Below are 19,083 nucleotides of genomic sequence, written 5' to 3' on the forward strand. Positions count from 1 at the left end.
TACCGTTGATCTTAGTACAGCTGCATCCGATAATATTTTTATTTTTTGATAGTTTTGTTACGGAATGCGTATTTAGATATATAGCCACTTATTTTACAGCTAGAACTTCTGCCTAATAGACGCTACAGCAGTTTGGTAGTCGAACGGATAATCCTAATTCCTTCGAAAATACTCTATAGCGCAGCTTGGAACCATCTGTTAGAAACTTGATTCCTTGGCCTGGGTGTCTGTCACTCCCTTCTTACGATGTACACGTCTTGAACAGTTTGTCGAAGTTGAGTCTAGGAATAGAATAGTCTATTTCTTGTTTGTAACTATTCAGAGAGTGCACAATTTTCCCAAACTAATATGGCAAGTATGTTACAAACCTTATCCACCTGAATATTTTTTCAAAGTACTAGCCACAGTGCAAAGAATACTACTGAAGGCTACTTTATTTTTCGCGAGTCAGAGCTGCAGATATAACAAAAGAAAGTGTCTTCTCTTTGCAAATATTCAGTGAATGGCATGGTGATTTAAGATTCGTAGTTTTGGAATTAAAAAACAAAAACTAAAAAAAGTTGAGTGCCGTGTATTAAAATGTGAGATCCAAATGCGGTTTTTTAACTTACCTATTTTGCCGATGGGTTGGTGCGTGATTACCATTCGGATTTCACAGAGAGAACGTAGGTTAAAATCTCGGTGAACACCAAAATTAAAGAAAAAACATTTTTCTAATAGCGGTCGCCCCTCGGCAGGCAATGGCAAACCTCCGATTGTATTTCTTCCATGAAAAAGCTCCTCATAAAAATATCTGCCATTCAGAGTCGGCTTGAAACTGTAGGTCCCTACATTTGTGGAACAACATCAGGACGCACACCACAAATATGAGGAGAAGCTCGGCCAAACACCCAAAAATGTACAATGTACGCGCCAATTATATATATATATATATATATATATATATTTTGCCGATGTCGCCGTGGAAAGAAGGTGTGTGTGTGTGTGCGTATAATTTCTTGTGTTTGTCAGTTTTAATTACTTCCGCTTCCTTTTCCTCTTCATAAACAACTAATTTATCGTACTTTGTTTGCATATCTGCAACGCAGACGTTACAGCAAATTCAGAAGGCGCAATCTTGTATTCCATCACTCTGGAGGATTAGCTGCCAATGCCTTGTGGGTCACTCAATGCATTGTACCATAAATGAGTTTGAATATGGATTTTAATTTTGTATTGCTTTATTTTTTTAACGATTTAGCGTATTTAAGATCAATCTCTTTACACAATGCTTCTACAAGGTGACGCTAAATTAATTAATTAATTAAATAAATTTATAATTTTTGCAAATGGCGTCGTACCACAATCATACTTGACACTTGTGAACTCGACAGTTGCAGTAAACAAACAGATAAGCAATGGAGCGCGTAAAGGTCAAAATAAATGTTTTCATTAGTCAAAATCATTTTTCCTTTTTTTTTTTTGTTATTTTTTATTTTGGGAAAAAAACATATTGAAAATCAAAGTTCGATGATTAACTTTGCGCCACCTTGCATTATATTGCGAACTACTTGACATGCGACATAATAATGAGATTTTCATTGCACTCGGTCAATAACGCAATTCACTTCCATAATTCGCATGAGTCTAATCGAAAGGTGCAAGTGAAATGAGGTAAGCTGGCTAAGGGGATGAGGTAGGAGAACTTGTTCCATTCTTAATTACATACCATTGTTTGATTAATTGGCTATTGACAATTGAATTTTTATAACCAAGAATTAATAGAACTTTAAAAATCTGATTATTGAGCAAAATTAATTGAAAAACTCCATGTAGGTATTTACAAATACAAATCGTGGTTGCTCAAATTACACAATAAAATATAAATTTCAATTTATTTAAAGTCTTCATTCAACCCACAATTTTCTGTGATGGCTCATAAAAAGCAAACTACATCACCCTCAGCGGCTATAACATTGCAGCGCTTCGCTTCAATCGCAATGAAATGCAGCAAAGTGTTATTCTAGAATTTATTTACTGTTTGCATTACCTACACAAATAGCCGTTAGACTGTCTGAACGCTTCATGAAAAATGTATTATATGGCTGTAAAACTGCAAAATTTTATTGCAAGATTCCCATGGCTTTATTATTATTTCAGTGCAAAACTTGCAGCTGCTGAATGCAAAACATCACAAAAAAGTAAAAAAAAAAAGTAAAATAAAATAAAATCAAATAAAAAAAGAATGACCAAGAAAATTGAAAAAATGCCGTTGACGATTTTTAGTCTAGATACATGCATAAGCACATATATATTTGTATGTATATATATAGACACACATACATACATATGTGCATAATACACAAAGTGGTAGAATATTTTAAACCGAATGTATTGAGACAAAAAGTCAACACAACCGGTATCCAGCTTACCTTGAAGAAGATGCCGAGGTAGTAACGCTTCTCGCCCAGTTTCAGCAGCGGCATTGTCCATTTGTTCGTATACTGAGACTCGTCCACACAGTTCGGACAATCTGCGGCCGACCATAGTAGTAGCGATCCACCAATTCAAGTCACACAAATACATATGCAAGTAAGCATGTTTTAATCGGCGAGTAAGTGGGCAAACCACAAACGCAATGCAAATAAAGAAGAGAGAAATGAAGAGCAATTAATTACAATGGTTTTTGAAGCAGAACTGGTCAGCTGGTTATATAATAAAATGAAATTGAAAAACCAAATAACAAAATATAAAAAAAAAATATATTACTTCGAAAAGGGTGTTAAAATTAATTGCAGTGACAGCTTTGCGATTTTACAATTTTCCATACAAATTAAGCAAATTGTTTTTATGGTCGTTCAGATTATATAAATTGATATTTATTGGTCTTATTTTGTGCACATTTCGATAGCTCAATGATGTTTGGGCGACAGGACACGTAAGATTTATTTACGGTTACAAATGTTTTTTTCATCTTAATCGTATTGGTGTACTTCACAAAATAGCCGGCACTATTTTATATCAATTTATAAGTAAGAAATGAATCATTTCTGAAATGAAAAAATTGTCGGATGAAGCATTTTTCATTTGCGGTTAGTAATAAGCAGAGCAACCCAAAATATGCTCTTAAAAACTTATTGAAGCGCTTAAGATATGCCATTAAATTTTAAATATCTGCTACAAAAATGCTTTTAAATCCTTAAACGCCTCAAGTTTAAACGCTTTCAAACTTCATATGCAGTGTATTTACTTACTATATAACAGGAGCTTGTTGACAAGTCTTCACAATTTACTTGTTACTTATTTATTTTTTATGAAAATATAATTCACTTTCCTAAAAAACTCATATGAATCGATTTATTGCAATATTCAAACCTCCATTGACGCTATAGGGCCACATTTGTTGGAAAAAGTAGTCAAAAATTGGATTGATCGGATGGACCATGTAATTTTTAGCCCCGGTGAGCATATGCCGGATATGATACGAAAAAAAAAATTAATGCCGTCGAATTATCTACCAGATTATATTATAATAAAAAAATTTAAGTTGCAAACCTAGTGGGAATTTACAAAAACCTCAATAAATCTGCATATAAATTTCAAGCGCGTAGAAAACAAACGGCTAATATTTCTCCATTAATGGTAATTGACATCAAAATATTTCGCTAGCTTTTTGAGAAGCTCTTTTGAAGCTTCTCGCCTGATTGATACCACATGAAGTTTCGCATTCATGTCTGCTTTAAAAAGAAACGTCATAAGGAAACCATTACCGGAGCGAACGGAAGCTATATCTCTTCAGTAGCAGTGGGCTGTCTCTTCAGTAGCAATCCCCAACTATTTATGTGAGTTACTGTAGAGATAACAAAAGTTTTTTCTACCAGTGACAAGATCTCGCCAGGCAATGGCAAACTTTCGAGTGTATTTCTAATATATAATTAATATACCTATATTAAAATGCAAATCGAGTGCGTTTATGTGTCATATTTATTTTCGATCTTCAAGCGTATTTTTCAAAACTACAAAAAACATAAACAAACTTCAACTCATTCGTGCATACAAAATACAAACAGAGAAACATAGCAAAATACACGACAAAAAAAAAACTCGGGCAATTATATAAAATAGAGTTAGACAAATAATATTTACGAAAAAACAATATAATTCATGTTGAGTCGGCAAGCCTTTATTTTTTCTCACAGCATTCAGTCTTCTTGGCATGGATTCGACCAGCTTCTTGCATGTTAAAGGATCTATTTTCCCCCACTCTTCTTAAATAGCATCTTTTAGGTCTTTCTTGTTTTTAATAACATGTTTTTTTCTCAAAATGAGACCTTAGACGTTCAATTACATTGAGGTGTTTCAAGTACTTTAGGGCAGTTGGACATAAGCCATAGACGGACATCAGGTGACTTATGCTTGAGATCATTGTGTTGATGGTATTGGAAATTGTCCTTGAGGTATTGTTTGTGGTGTATATTACTTTTAATGAGGCACAAATTTCCAACCTCATACGGGTGCCTTTTATATGTCGGGATTAGAGAACAAAAACAAATTTTAATCATCGAAAATCACTTTATTGTTTTTCAAAATATTCTCCATGAAGATCTATACACTTTTGCATGCGTTTGAACCAATTGTCGAAGCACTTTTGCCACTCTGAATGAGGTACCTCCAAAACATGCATTCTGAATGCCGCAACCGCTTCTTCAGGTGTAGAAAAACGTTGACCTCTCAGTTTGTTTTTTACGTACGGGAATAAAAAGAAATCATTCGGTGCCAAGTCAGGACTATACGGCGGATGACCCATTAATTCGATGTTTTGGGTGCTCAAAAATGCAGTTGTTTGAGCCGATGTGTGAGAGCTCGCATTGTCCTGGTGAAGAGTGATCCGTCTTTGGCGATTGGTTTTCCTAATTTCTTGGAAGACAACTGGCAAACAAATGGTTGTGTACCACTCAGAATTTACTGTTTTGCGTTGTTCTAGTGGTGCGGTTGCGACATGTCCAGTTTTTCCTAAAAAACAGGCGACCATTTGCTTGGAAGTGCTTCGTGCGCGAACAACTTTTGTTAGATTTGGCTCATCTTGAAACACCCATACAGTCGACTGCTGTTTACTTTTGGGCTCATACGCGTAAATCCATGATTCATCACCTGTCACGATGTCATAGACGTGTTTCGAAGCCCCGCGATCGTATTTTTTGAGCATTTCCTTCGACCAATCGACACGAGCCTTTTTTTGAGCGATTGACAAATTGTGTGGGATCCACCGCGAACAAATTTTTTTGACAGTCAAATGTTTATGCAATATTGAATGTATGCTGGTCCCACTAATGCACATGACGATGTTGCAATATCAGTTCGCGCACAGCATCAATGGTTTTCGGAACAACAACTGATTTTGGACGACCTTCACGAAATTCGTCTTGGAGTGAACTACGACCACGATTGAATTCATCATACCATCGATAAACACTGGTCCTTGATGGAGCTTCATCGCCAAAAAATGAATTAAGCTCATCCATGCAATGTTGCTGAGTTAATCCACGTCGAAAGTTGTAAGAAATAATCGCACGAAAATGTTCACGATTTAATTCCATTTTTGGACCGAGATGAATATTTTAAGTTACTGTAAACAACATAAATAGCGCTGGTATTTCAAAACGTTCTGAGTACGTAAAAGCCAAAAAATGTCAAACTTTGCGATACAGCTGTCAGTTGCCAGATTGCAACACCAGGGTTGCCAAATCCCGACATATAAAAGGCACCCCTCGTACCATTATCGCCCGGCCCCCATGTTTAACTGCCCGACGTCAATTTTTTTCCAGCAACTTTTCATTAGATCTTCTCCACACATATGATTGTTCATCTGACTTAAATATGTTGGACTTGCTTTAATCTGCAAATAAAACGTGCTTCCAGAATCGAAATCCTTATCCCCATCACGCTTTGCGAATTTTATTCTCTTGTGCCTAACCGTTTCTCGTTGATGAAAGGTTTTTTTCGTGCAACTCTTCCATTATAATAATTCTTTGGCAAGACTATACGTTTACATTTGGGGTTGCAGTTAATATTAGTGTGTTGGGCGACTTCTGCTGTAAGCTTAGGAGCGCTCAAATTTGGATTTTTTTTTTAATTTGCTGCACTATCCACCGTTCATCAGCAACCGAAAACAATTTTGGTCGTCTCGATTTTTTCTTATTTGCCCCGGATTTTGTTTCTTTGAAACGTTTTATCACCTCGTATACAGTCGAACGGGGTCTATCCCCTATTTCTGCGATTTTTCGAACGGTTTTCCCTGTTCATGATGAGTAATAATTAAATTCCTGACTTCAATTGAACTTGTCCACGCTGTCTACCCACGTTTATAATTTGGATTTCAACAAAACACGAATGAAATTTTATTTTAATTTATGTCGTCTGCTTCTTTCTTTGCACTATTCTACCGAGAGCAAATCAATTGAGGGTTTCCCATTTTAAAGTGCCCAATAGTCGCAATAATCGGGCATCTGGCGATTTCTTTTTTGACACCAATTTAGCAAATGTTGCATAGTAAATTCTTTATAAGAAGAAGGTAATGGATTTGTAAATTATTAGTACTATTTTTAAAATCCTATTTGAATACCCAACAGAAAAATATAAGAATAAAAATATTTAACTTGCATTTCTAAGACAAATTTTGAATTTGAAGCTGTATGCCAAGTATGTCTAAGTTCTTTATTGAGTAACTGTAAATTTACTCAAGGTGGCGTAACTTTTACAAATACCGGCGTAACTTTTTCATAATGTTAATCACAGATGTGGCAACCTAGCGAACAAAAAAATAGAACGCGAATTAGTTGATTTAGAGCGTCACCGGGCGGTTTTTCCGGGAATTTTTTGATCAAGGTTTATGAGATTTGAAAAATCTTTGAACTAATAAAAGTTCCGGGGGAAATAAAATTTTTTTATACTGAAGATATATTTTAAAGAATAGGTCGATTCTCTGAAGGCATGAGAAAATTTAAGCAAAACAACAAATAAAAGAGCAGTGAAAGTTTCAGCACAAGAGTTCCCACAAATTTGAATGGATAAATACTCGTATGTGTATGTTGTGCTGAAAATGTAAGGGCATACGTTTTATATCCTATCAGAATCCCAATATCTAATTATGCATGAGAAGATTTTTAAATTGCAAGAAATCAGTCCAAGATGTATTCGCAGCCTGAGTGACTCTAACATTCCATTTGGGAAATATATGGGTGCTATGGAATGTTAGTTATTTATAAAACCAAAAGCAGTAAATTAAAATTTTATAAATGGCAATCACAAGAAAATTCTTTACAATCACTGCTGCATGGAGGAATTTTCATTACCTACCCTACATACCTTCATAATACATTTCAATGCTTATAGGTATGTATTGCTTACTTATAAGAGTATAAATACTATACTTGTTTAATGAGAAATCCATTGTAAATATGCCAACTAAAGTATGAGCTTTGATTACTGATTCATGTCCGATGCCATTCATCAAACCTCGACAGCCCATGCGACAAGGTCAATTGTGAACGGTATTGTTTAAATATCACACCCATCATAAGCGCAATAGCAACAGCAAAAGTACACACAAACCAGTACATACCCATGCATGTATGCGTATCATGGAACGAGTAGCACCTCCACATATTTAACTACACAAGTACCATTCATTACCTCCTTGTGGCACATAGAAAATGCAAAATTAATTTGCACGCAAGTGAATGTATGTATATCAAATGGCGACGCCCTCACGGAAGGTAACAACAAATGTGCACAGATATACATATAAGTGCATATACACACATACTTACTTGTATATATACATAGTATATAGCTTAGGAAACTTGCAATAGCCGACCATAAATTAATTACATCGGTCGTTGCCATTAGACATCTGTCTTTGTATTTATTATTTTATAGCATATTCAGTAGCTACTTTAGGCTACTGAATAACCATCTGAAAAGGCTCAAGGTGATGAGATTATTGCTTTAGTCACTAAGTTCGATACGCATTGCTGCACAATAAAGTTGCGAGAGATGAGGAATTTGACAGCGAAGGTGATGAATTCTTCATTGTTTCCGCTCAAATTTCCCAAATGCCGAATTTGGTTTTTTGTTTCTAATTAAGTTATTACGGAAGTTATTACCCATGTTGTGTTTTGTTTTGCTAATTGGCTCTTTAGAGGGAGCCAATTTGAAAGCGAGGCTAGAAATACTCGTAACTTGTGAAAATAAACGCGTATACAATAAATCAACTTACGCTGATTTAAATGTATGCATGTATGAATTTATATATCGAATTTTCGTGAATAGAAATTCTTTTGTTTGTCACGTAGGACATTATTAGAATTTGAAGAAGACGCAATGAAATATCTTTTTTGGAAAAGAGCGTTCAAAGCTTTAATGACACTCTAACACTCAGGTTGAGGTATGAAGCTTTTGTTTGGAGAAGATGTAGTGAGAGGTGAGAATCTGACTTCTCTCTTTTTGAATATTGGGAAATCAATTAGACTTAAGGCAGAACAACAAACCCAAACGCATGCAAAGAGCGACATCTAGCACATGGGCTGAAAAGTCGTAGGCCTAACACATAAATGTCACTAGTTTTGTTGCATTCACCTCATTTTCAGTTAGTGCTAACCTTAAAAAGACAGCTGTTAAAATTTCATGATATTCTATTCATTAGTTCGTGAGTTATTGTGCTAAAAGTGACGCTACTGTGATATTTTCAAAACAATGAATCAAAGAGAATTTCGTGTTTTAATTTTGCACTGCTTTTTGATGAGAAAAAATACCGTTTAACCAAAGAAATGGCTTGAAAAGTGTTATGTGGACTCCGCACCATTAGAAACAACAATAAAACAATGGTTTGCTGACTTCAAACGTGGTCGAAGAGACGCTAATAATGCACAACGCACCGGAGGCCTAACATCAAACAAATCCACAAAATCGTTTTGAATCATCGAAAAGTGAAGTTGCGTGAGTTAGCTGACATCGTGAAGGTATCAAAAGAAGTGTTGTGTGTTTTTCTTACTACACCGTACCACACCGTGTCACAAATCAATCAAATCAATGGCAAAACGACATGAACTGAACTTCGAACTGCTCCCACATCCACCGAATTCGCCAGATTTGGCTCCCAGCGGCTACTTGCTGTTTGCAGGCCTTAAAAAAAAAGCTCGTCGGTAAGAAATTTTGCTCGAATGAAGAGGCTATCGCTGTAACTGAGACCTATTTTGAGGCAAAAGATAAATCTTTCTAATCTAAATTGCTATTGAAATGTTAGAGCGGCACTGGAATGATTGCGTTGTTCTTGATGGAAATTACGTGGATGAATAAAGCTAATTTTGAAGAAAAAAAAACTTGTGTTTTTTGTTAGGCCCGGGACGTAAATAAGAACGAATGTTCTTATTAAATTTTTTAGTTGATTGAATATCATATGTTTGCTATAAACTTAGTCTTCTTCTTAATAATCGCTTTCGATTGCCAACATCTCTTATTAGAGGTCTAGAAAGATCCAGCAATGTAAAACAATAGTTTTGATGAGACTTGAGTGATGTTATCATATGAACGTTTGTGCAGGCATATTTATAATGAAAATTTGTTATTTATACAAATGAATATAGGTCACATTGCTATTGGGCATAACAAGGTCTATACAAATATAAGAAGTATATGTCAATAAGTATATGTACGTACTAACATCTCTGAAGCTATGAGTTGCCGTTTTGCATATTTGATTGCCATTTGGTGATTTTTGGGACGCTCACATTGACAATATCTTTGGTAATTTTAATTTTTTAAGCTATGGATTTCCATTCTTTACATAAAAAGATTCACCAAGAATCTGTGCACCATTTTTCCTCTTCATCGTATAAATCAAACAGTCAAGAGCGCGGCCACAATACCTTGGCTTACTTGACGGCATTCTCAAAATGACGATAACAGCGCATGGCAATGCTCACACTTAAAATATTGACATCGGAAATCAAATTTGACAGCTGTCAATCACCTTTGACAATTGTTACAAAATGTGTCGAGATACTGAGGTAATTCGCTTCATTATGTCGCAATCGCACTGGTCATCGTTAAGTCGACATACGCCACCAATTGTGCGCTCTTAAAACGAGGCGAGTGATATTGAAATTTAAAAAAAGCCATAACCCTGCCTAAAATCGTGTGTTTAATGTCAAATGGCTCGAAGTCGAACTTTCAAATTCTGACTTAGTAGTGTGTAAATTTATTTTATATGCCCGTGTTAGACTTGTGGAGCTAATAAATTTAGACATATCGCTCTAAAATCAACTCCTTTTCGTGGTGTTCAAAAAGCCTATAAATGATTACCAAATATATGGTGTCTGCTGATTCGTTTCCTCCATTTATAAGTTTAAATCTACGCCAAATACGGCACGGAATTCGCTTCTATGGCAGCTGTAGTAGGCATCGTTCTCATGAACTATCAACTAGCCAATAGAAAGCATTATTATAGCTAAGAAATACATACATATATATATATACAAAAAAATTTTTATTGGAAATTTTCGAAGACAAAGATATAATCGTTTTTTTTTTCGATATTCTATTGTTTTTAATGTTACCATAAAAATTATAATTTGGCATAACATCCCGCCAGTACGCTAAAGCAAAAATACCAAGTACTCACACCATCACACAATTGACTGCCTATCAATCTCAGACCGAGTCCTATTATAAAATAGAAGGAGTTTCTGCTTGTATTTTTGCACAATGGTAGATAATACTATACTAGATAGATATACTAATTTACAATACGCCAAATCTTGGAAAAGACCCACGAAAGGAGAATCGACACACACCATATTTTCGTCGATTTCAAAGCTGCATTCGACAGTACGGAAAGGAGTTACTTGTATGCCGCGATATCTGAACTTGGTATCCAGCGAATGGATACAAACGCTCCGGCTTTGAAAGTATTCGATGCGGTAGCAGTTGGTAGTAGCAGAGGAAGAGGAAGGCCTCCTCTGCGTTGAAAAGATTAGGTGGAGAAGGACTTGGCTTCACTTGGTGTGTCCAATTGGAGCAGGTTAGCACGAGAAAGAAACAACTGGCGCGCTTTGTTAAGGTTATCGGTTATCGGTTATCGCGCCAATTAAGAAGGGAAGAAGGTAGATAATACTTGACCGAAAGCACCCTTAACTACCCAGTAATGTCTCACCGAGACGATTTTGTATTCTTGCCCTTATAAAAATGAAAGTATTAATTTTTGAAAATTCACTTTTTGTGTAATCTAACCATAGAGTTTTGTAAATCTAAAAATGCAATTAAAATATTTCTAAAAAATATAGTTTAATATTAATTGTGTCTGATAGACACAGTAGGGGAACTCAACAAAACTGTACCAGTACAATTGATACTTATGAAAGAAAGGATGAATCTACTTGGAAGTCAGAACCCGACAGACAAACTCGAGTGCCTGCACACAACATAATTCGCGGTAGTATTCATAATGAGATTTTTCAATTATTATGGATCCATTAGACAATTTCAACCTTTTTTTAACGGTCACGTATTAGAACCTATTGTGAAATATACCACTCCGGAAATGTCTCGAGTGTTACAAAATCAATAGAAATACAAGTCTTTCATTGATCACAGGCGTGAGACCCAATTTTTGTCAATACGATATTTCGAGATGGGAATGGGAAAAAATGGATTTGCTTCTTTACTGTGATTCTTAAGAATCGATGATAAAAATACTAGATCTCTAGGTAGGTAGGTAGGTAGGGTGGTTGTCGTAAGACACACTTAGATCTCTAAGGAAGTCAAAAGATAAACTTGCACCTGTTAAAGTGTTATGGGAGTGCATAAACCAAAATCTAAAAAAAAGTTGTATTTACGTAGAGAAAATCTCACTATTGAAGAACAGCTTATCCAGGACGAGTGTCATATTTTCACATAAAATATAGTCAACCAATTTTGTGAACCATAACATATGGCCACTAAGCATTGATACTAACTTCAGACATGTGAATGGCGCAGTTTTAGCCATTACTACAAAGGCCATAATCCCACTGGCGGAAAACCTACTTAACCCGCAAGCTCAGCGTGTAGGAAGATAACAGTATTCGCTCGTCTCAGGATTGGTCATACACTCGCAACTCACGTTCATCTCTTGAATGGCATCTCCCGACCAAACTGCGTACACTGTGGATTTCCTGATTTCAACGTGACTCACCTGTTCGATTACTGCCCAAATTTACAACCAATCAGATCATCGATATTTGATAACAACAAACCATCGGATTATCTTGCACAAACAGTAGACTGTCATATAGAGCTGATTGCAAAATTTGTTACACTTTGTAAACTTAATATAGTATAACTTCATCATTTTTTCTAACAATAAAAAGCAAATATATATTTAACAAAACTTAATTAGATTTAAGAGTCTGGACTTAATATGCCCAGCAGTTATAATGTCCGTTTTTAAATATTTTTACTTGCCTGAAATGTTAATATTTTCTTCTTTATTATAAATTCTCTTAACTCATATTAAACGATCTCTATATAGTTATAATAAATATAAATTAATTTTTACTTAAGCCGTTATTATAGTTATAATAAATATAAATTAATTTTTACTTTTACGAAAGCAGCCAGTGCTTTAGTATTTAAATGGAATAATTATTTATGATTGTTTTTCTTTTAAATAAATAAATAAAAAAACTTCAGACATATATTTGAGTGCATAAAGAACACACACAGATGTAGCTCCATGCACTTGTCATGCCCAAGTGTGCTTATACTTAACTGTTAAACTCATATTATGCGAAAGTTTCCATTCAAAATACCGTACAGGCTGGATTTACGTAAGTCTGTCGCCAATCTGTTTGGACGACTCAGTACAAGTGAAATTCTGAAGGGGTTTGAAGATAAACCAATCTCCCGTGCAGCTATTTTTCGTATTTTGAAAAATTTCCGGAATGGAAAAGAACCGGAAAATAAGGTTACACCGGGTCGCCCACCAAAAGTAAGTGCCACAACAACGAAAAAACTGCTGTCACGTGCCAAAAACAAGGTTGGTCAATCAACACGCAAATTAGTATAAACTTTGGCATTTAAAGTCTGGCGTTCACAAGATTTTGAAGAAAAACAATGTAAAATTTATCGTAAAGGTAAGCAAGCACCAAAATATACATTGTGTAAAATAAGTACCCGGAATTTATAATTTAAACTCTCCCGGGAATACCAGACACTTCAAATTTGGTTTTTTCATGTTGGTATACATGTCCTTGAATGCACAAGCCTTATTAGAACGGGATCTATTACTTAGTGTGTTTTCTTCTGCAGTCAAAGTGAGTTGATCTTTTGTTTACTTGGCGAATTTTACTATGGATAAACTTGTGGAGCAGAGGGTTTGCATTAAATTTTGCGTTGCGAACAAAATTACGTGTGCCAATACATTAAATATGTTGCGGGAAGCCTATGGTGACTCGTGTTTATCCAAAACAAAAACCTACGAGCGGTACAAGACGTTCAAAGAGGGCCGTGAAGTGGTAGAAGATTTGCTTCGCTCCGGACGACCATCGATCGTTACGACCGACGAAAACGTCGAAGAAATTAAGAAAATTATATTTGAAAATCGTCGTTTGAGTACCAGAGAGATCGGTCGTGAGCTTAACATCTCTCACATGACCGCTCAGAACATTTTGACTGGTGTGTTGGGCATGCGCCGCGTCGCCGCTCGGCTTGTTCCGAAAGAGCTCAATTTTTTGCAAAAAGAGCATCTGAAGGAGGTCTCTGAAGACATGGTTTCCCGAGCTAATACGGACCCTACGTTCATGAAACGCATAATAACTGGTGATGAGACATGGGTCTACGAGTACGATATGCAAACCAGTCAGCAATCGTCTTCGGGGAAGGCGTTTTGAGTCGATTGAAGACATTAAAAAAAATTCGCTAAAGGAGCTGAAGGCCATCCCGGCGCCGGCCTACCAGCGGGTCATGGATGACTGGGTTGTTCGTTGGAATATTTGTATCGGCTCAAAAGGAGCCTATTTTGAAGGCGATCCAACAAATAATGATGAATAATATGAAAAAATGTGTTTTTTTTTAATTCCGGGTACTTATTTTACACAATATACAGCGAAACAACTGGGAAAAATACCAATTTGCTGCCGTGCACTTCGTCGTGAACACTTTGCGAATGAAAAATTCATAATTTTGGATGATGAATCGTACTTCATTGAAACAACACCAAACGAGTGAAAATATACTAACAAATCAAAATTTGAGCTGATGGTGCTAATGTGGGTGGCCATTTCTTCGAAGGGTGTTTCAGAACCATTAATTCGCTAAAACAAAGCCAAAGCGATAAATGCTGACGTTTATATTGGTCAATGCTTGCCAAAACTGAAGACATTTATCACAATATGTATTTTTGATATATAACCAATCGACTGAAGTACCAAATAAAAATAATTTTTAATTCAATTGTTTGTTTTCGAATGGCGTATGCCAGAAGTTAGTCTCAATGTTAAGTGGACATATGTTATTTCCGCAGTAAGAGAAGTATTTCTTTTGATAATTATTTTACTACCCTTTAAGTTGCAAAATCTTTGACACAAAATCCACTCACAGGTGTTGGAACAATAAGAAAAAAAAATAAATAAATAAATATAGCGATAAAAATCGTGACTTCGAATGTCAAATCTTTAGTTTTTATAAAAATTTGACATTGATTTCGTATGTACCGAAAAAAATTCGAGCAGTAATTTTCTTAACTACTTTGCATCATTCAAATGAAACTCATGTGAACAACAAAAGTGAATCTGAAGTAAATTTGAACTATAATTCTATTAAGGAAGATTGCAGTGGTTCATGAATATTCTGTTTGGCGAAAAACAAATAGATGGTCGATTGCATATATTCAAAATATAATAGATGTTGTTGGCATTGCATCGCTAATTTTATAGAAAAATTTAAATCCTAATTGTCACTAATGAAAAAAAAAAATTTCACAGAAAAAACTTTTTCTACGAGAAATTGCAACCGAATTGATAACACCTCATATACGGAGACAACGCAAAAAAAGACTATCGCGATATCACTTAGGCGCAATGGAAAATGTAATAGGATCAAATCAGGAAGCTGATCAATCATCTGAGACTGTGGGAGAGAAAGAAACATTATCATATATTTGTCCCTCGAAAATATCCAAAACATATAAACAGTGTTGTGATAAATGCCAATGTGTGCTAGGAGCATCCTCAAAAACAAATTATCTGTAATATCTGTTAGCAAATAAGAATTAAGTAAACGTAAATAATGAAAAAACATGTCATAAAAGTTTAATATTAAACGATAAATACTACTGTTGCATTCAAAATAAATTTGTTTTTCTTCATATGCTCTAGATTTAGGTGGACACTACTTGTTAGCTACGTTACAGGAGCATGCTGGATAGTTTAGTGTTAAACGCATGCAAGAAAATTGTTGATGGCCACTGTCAAATGAATTGCAGTCAAAAATGTCCATACTTGCATGGAATTCTGCACTTGAAACCTGACAATGCTGACAATCTTTGATCGGATATAAGTTCGGTAAGTTTCCGATTTTAAATATTCGCTCGACCAGTCGGCCCTAATTAGTTGGTGTCGAATTTTCACCAATGCTACTGGTGTGCTTTTCTTACAAATTAAAAAAAAAAAAATCAATTAGTTGATGGAAAAAACCCATTGGAATATTTGTTCAAAGCATCAATTGAAATAAATTTTTTTCCTCGGATCGAACTTGTAGTAAATTCCCATCATATTAAGTACCCTCCATTAAATTTGCTTGTGATCTTTATCCATCTACTTATGTATAAATAACATAAAATACATGCTTATAAATAGACAACTTTTTGAAGAAATACTGATGGTAATAATCATTTCATTATCCATTCAAAATTTTCAATCTACTTAACTTACGTGAAAAATTAAAGATTATACACAAGCTTCATAAACTTGAAATTAAATCCGCTTACTTATCCTCACAATATTCACCATGACTGCTACCTTTAAAATATTGAAACACACAAGAAAACGGTCTAAATGACAAACATTAGCTGACATGTAATTTGTTGGTAACATTCAAATAACTACCATTTGCTCCCAGATGTGGGTTGCGACTGTCGACTGCAATGTTTGCGTTCAATGTCAAACTATTTAATTACGCAATCTTTGCAGCCGTAAAGCATTTTTGATTGTTCAAGGTGAAGTGTACTTTTCATTAACATAACCAAAAAAATTAAAAAAAAAATGTAAGATGAAATAATTGGATCTCATTTGTTACATTTTTTATTTAGCTTGGCAGAGATTACTTTGAGATATGTAACGCTGATAAAGATTTTTTGTTATTTGGTATTTTGTTTGTTGTATTGAATGTATAGGTGCATCTATGTGCATATATATTTATGTATACATGTGTGAGTGTAATATAGGGTGCTGCACTTTTTCGACAGTAATTATTTGTGATGAGTAATTTTCTTTATATTTTTTTCAGGCAATTGCTGCTACAGGACTTGGCAAACTTAGTCATGGTGCGATACTCAGTTGAAGCATTTTTGATTGTTCAAGGTGAAGTGTACTTTTCATTAACATAACCAAAAAAATTAAAAAAAAAAAGTAAGATAAAATAATTGGATCTCATTTGTTACATTTTTTATTTAGCTTGGCAGAGATTACTTTGAGATTTGTAACGCTGATAAAGATTTTTTGTTATTTGGTATTATATTTTGTTTGTTGTTTGTAGTATTGAATGTATGGGTGCATGTATGTGCATATGTATTCATGTATATATGTATGCGTATAATATAGGGTGCTGCACTTTTTCGACAGTAATTATTTGTGATGAGTAATTTTTTTTATATTTTTTTCAGGCAATTGCTGCTACAGGCCTTGGCAAACTTAGTCATGGTGCAATACTCAGTTGAACAACTGGTAAAAGTGATCCAAACATTTTATGTAAAAGGTCGTTCAGCAATAAGTGCATTTCACGCATTGAGTGATGAGCGAAGAGGTGAAGTGTCGCATTTGGAGTATTGAAAATTCGCATGTCATTCAAGATAATACTATGAGTCACTTTTGAGTACAGGTTTTAGAGTAGCGGGGTCCATATTTCATCAAAAAAAAAATGTTCGGTAACGCTGTTACGGGTAGGCAATTGCACAGTAGTTTTTAAAAAAGTACGAAGATAGCCCTTCTACATTAGCTTTTGTTGACGTCTTGAGTTGCCGAACTCCAACTTCATCATCAAAAAGCATTAAGGTTAACGAACCAATATAAAGAGAGGATTTCATGTTCAAGTGACACTCATGAAGACATCGGAGAGCACAGACTACATCGTTCCGACGGTGACATTCAATAGTAATTTTGTGACTCTCTTTCCACCTCAGAAGGAATGGATTAAGGGATTCTCACTAAACAACTTCGACACCACAGTCTACACAGATGATTCGAAGATGTACTATGGTGCAAAAGCTGGTATGTATTTTCATAATCATAGGCCCAAAAAATCTGTGCGTCTTCCTAATATAGGGTTTTTAATAAGAGGTGTTATTTTGATATTAAAAGAAAAATGCTATATTTTAAGGGGGGGGGGGGGGGGGGATAGGGGATAAAAATCGATTTTCTTTTTGCATGTTATTGTAGTAAAACATTTCAAAAATACCGTGTTAAAATTTTAAGTCAATCCGAGCAAAACTTTTTAAGTTATAGAGCATAAAGCATCTGCCGAGATAACTTAAAACTTTAAACGCGGTTTTCTCGAACCTTTTTTTTTTAAGTGCGTAGCCATTGGCATTTGAAAACTACTCAACCGATCCTTTTGAAATTTTGCACACATATTTTACATATAAAAAACCTCCCGCCAACGTTTTTTTTCGCCATTTTTTATTATATTAAGGTGGTTTTACACCTACAAAATGGCGGCATTTTTTCGTCAAAAATCACTTTTTACTTCAAACGACTACCAAATGGCTGAAAATGAAAATAAATCGTCAAAGTAAACGTTTAACTCATACTTTAACTAAATTATTCGATTTTTTGATTTCAGATGATTCTACGCTGAGATATGCTGACTACTGAAAAGACGTCTACGTAAATGTGCTCTCATTCGCTCATTTTGCAATATTTTTACATGAAAATTTTATCAAATATTCTTGAAATGTTACTTTATAATATGCAACAACTTTTAATAAACTGACTTGAACCGTTTCGCTACAATAAATTCATGAAAAAAGTGTTTTTTTAGCGTTTATCCCAACGTTTTTTTTCGCCATTTTTTATTATATTAAGGTGGTTTTACACCTACAAAATGGCGGCATTTTTTCGTCAAAAATCACTTTTTACTTCAAACGACTACCAAATGGCTGAAAATGAAAATAAATCGTCAAAGTAAACGTTTAACTCATACTTTAACTAAATTATTCGATTTTTTGATTTCAGATGATTCTACGCTGAGATATGCTGACTACTGAAAAGACGTCTACGTAAATGTGCTCTCATTCGCTCATTTTGCAATATTTTTACATGAAAATTTTATCAAATATTCTTGAAATGTTACTTTATAATATGCAACAACTTTTAATAAACTGACTTGAACCGTTTCGCTACAATAAATTCATGAAAAAAGTGTTTTTTTAGCGTTTATCCCTTACCCATTACTAGCAGTGTCTTCCAGGCGAAAATACTGGCAGTTGGGAAAGCTTGTAAGCTACTAATTGCAGACTTTTCTTTTAAGAGCAATATCGCTTTACTTTCAGATAGCCAAGTTGCAATCCAAGCAATGGTTACAACACCTCCAAACTGGTGGAACAAAGCAGAAATGCCTTTCACCTTGAGTGAAAACCATAAAATAACCTTAATCTGAGTCCCGGGACATCGGAACATTGAAGGAAGTGGATCACGAGAAAGCGGACAAACTGGCATGAGGCGGATCTGCCATGAATAACGTTCTGGTAAAACGTAACAGATTTTTTTGTATTCACACCACTGGGTGCTAATACAAATTCCTTAAAATAGCAATAAGCCACGAAACGCAGATGGAGGAATCAGTCGAAATGCA

General features: G+C 34.9%; 1 protein-coding gene across 2 annotated transcripts in view; it reads right to left on the minus strand.

Moving 5' to 3' along the window:
• LOC129241530 (GATA zinc finger domain-containing protein 10) overlaps positions 1 to 19,083 on the minus strand; it is a 148,416-nt gene that overhangs the window by 29,732 nt on the left and 99,601 nt on the right. For both annotated transcript variants that reach the window (XM_054877921.1, XM_054877920.1), the window contains exon 3: positions 2,412 to 2,512. In XM_054877921.1, the coding sequence (XP_054733896.1) occupies positions 2,412 to 2,512 (101 nt within the window). The remainder of the gene's footprint in view (positions 1 to 2,411; positions 2,513 to 19,083) is intronic.

This window comes from Anastrepha obliqua, chromosome 3 (genome assembly GCF_027943255.1).
Source record: "Anastrepha obliqua isolate idAnaObli1 chromosome 3, idAnaObli1_1.0, whole genome shotgun sequence".
Classification (NCBI taxonomy): Eukaryota; Metazoa; Arthropoda; class Insecta; order Diptera; family Tephritidae; genus Anastrepha; species Anastrepha obliqua.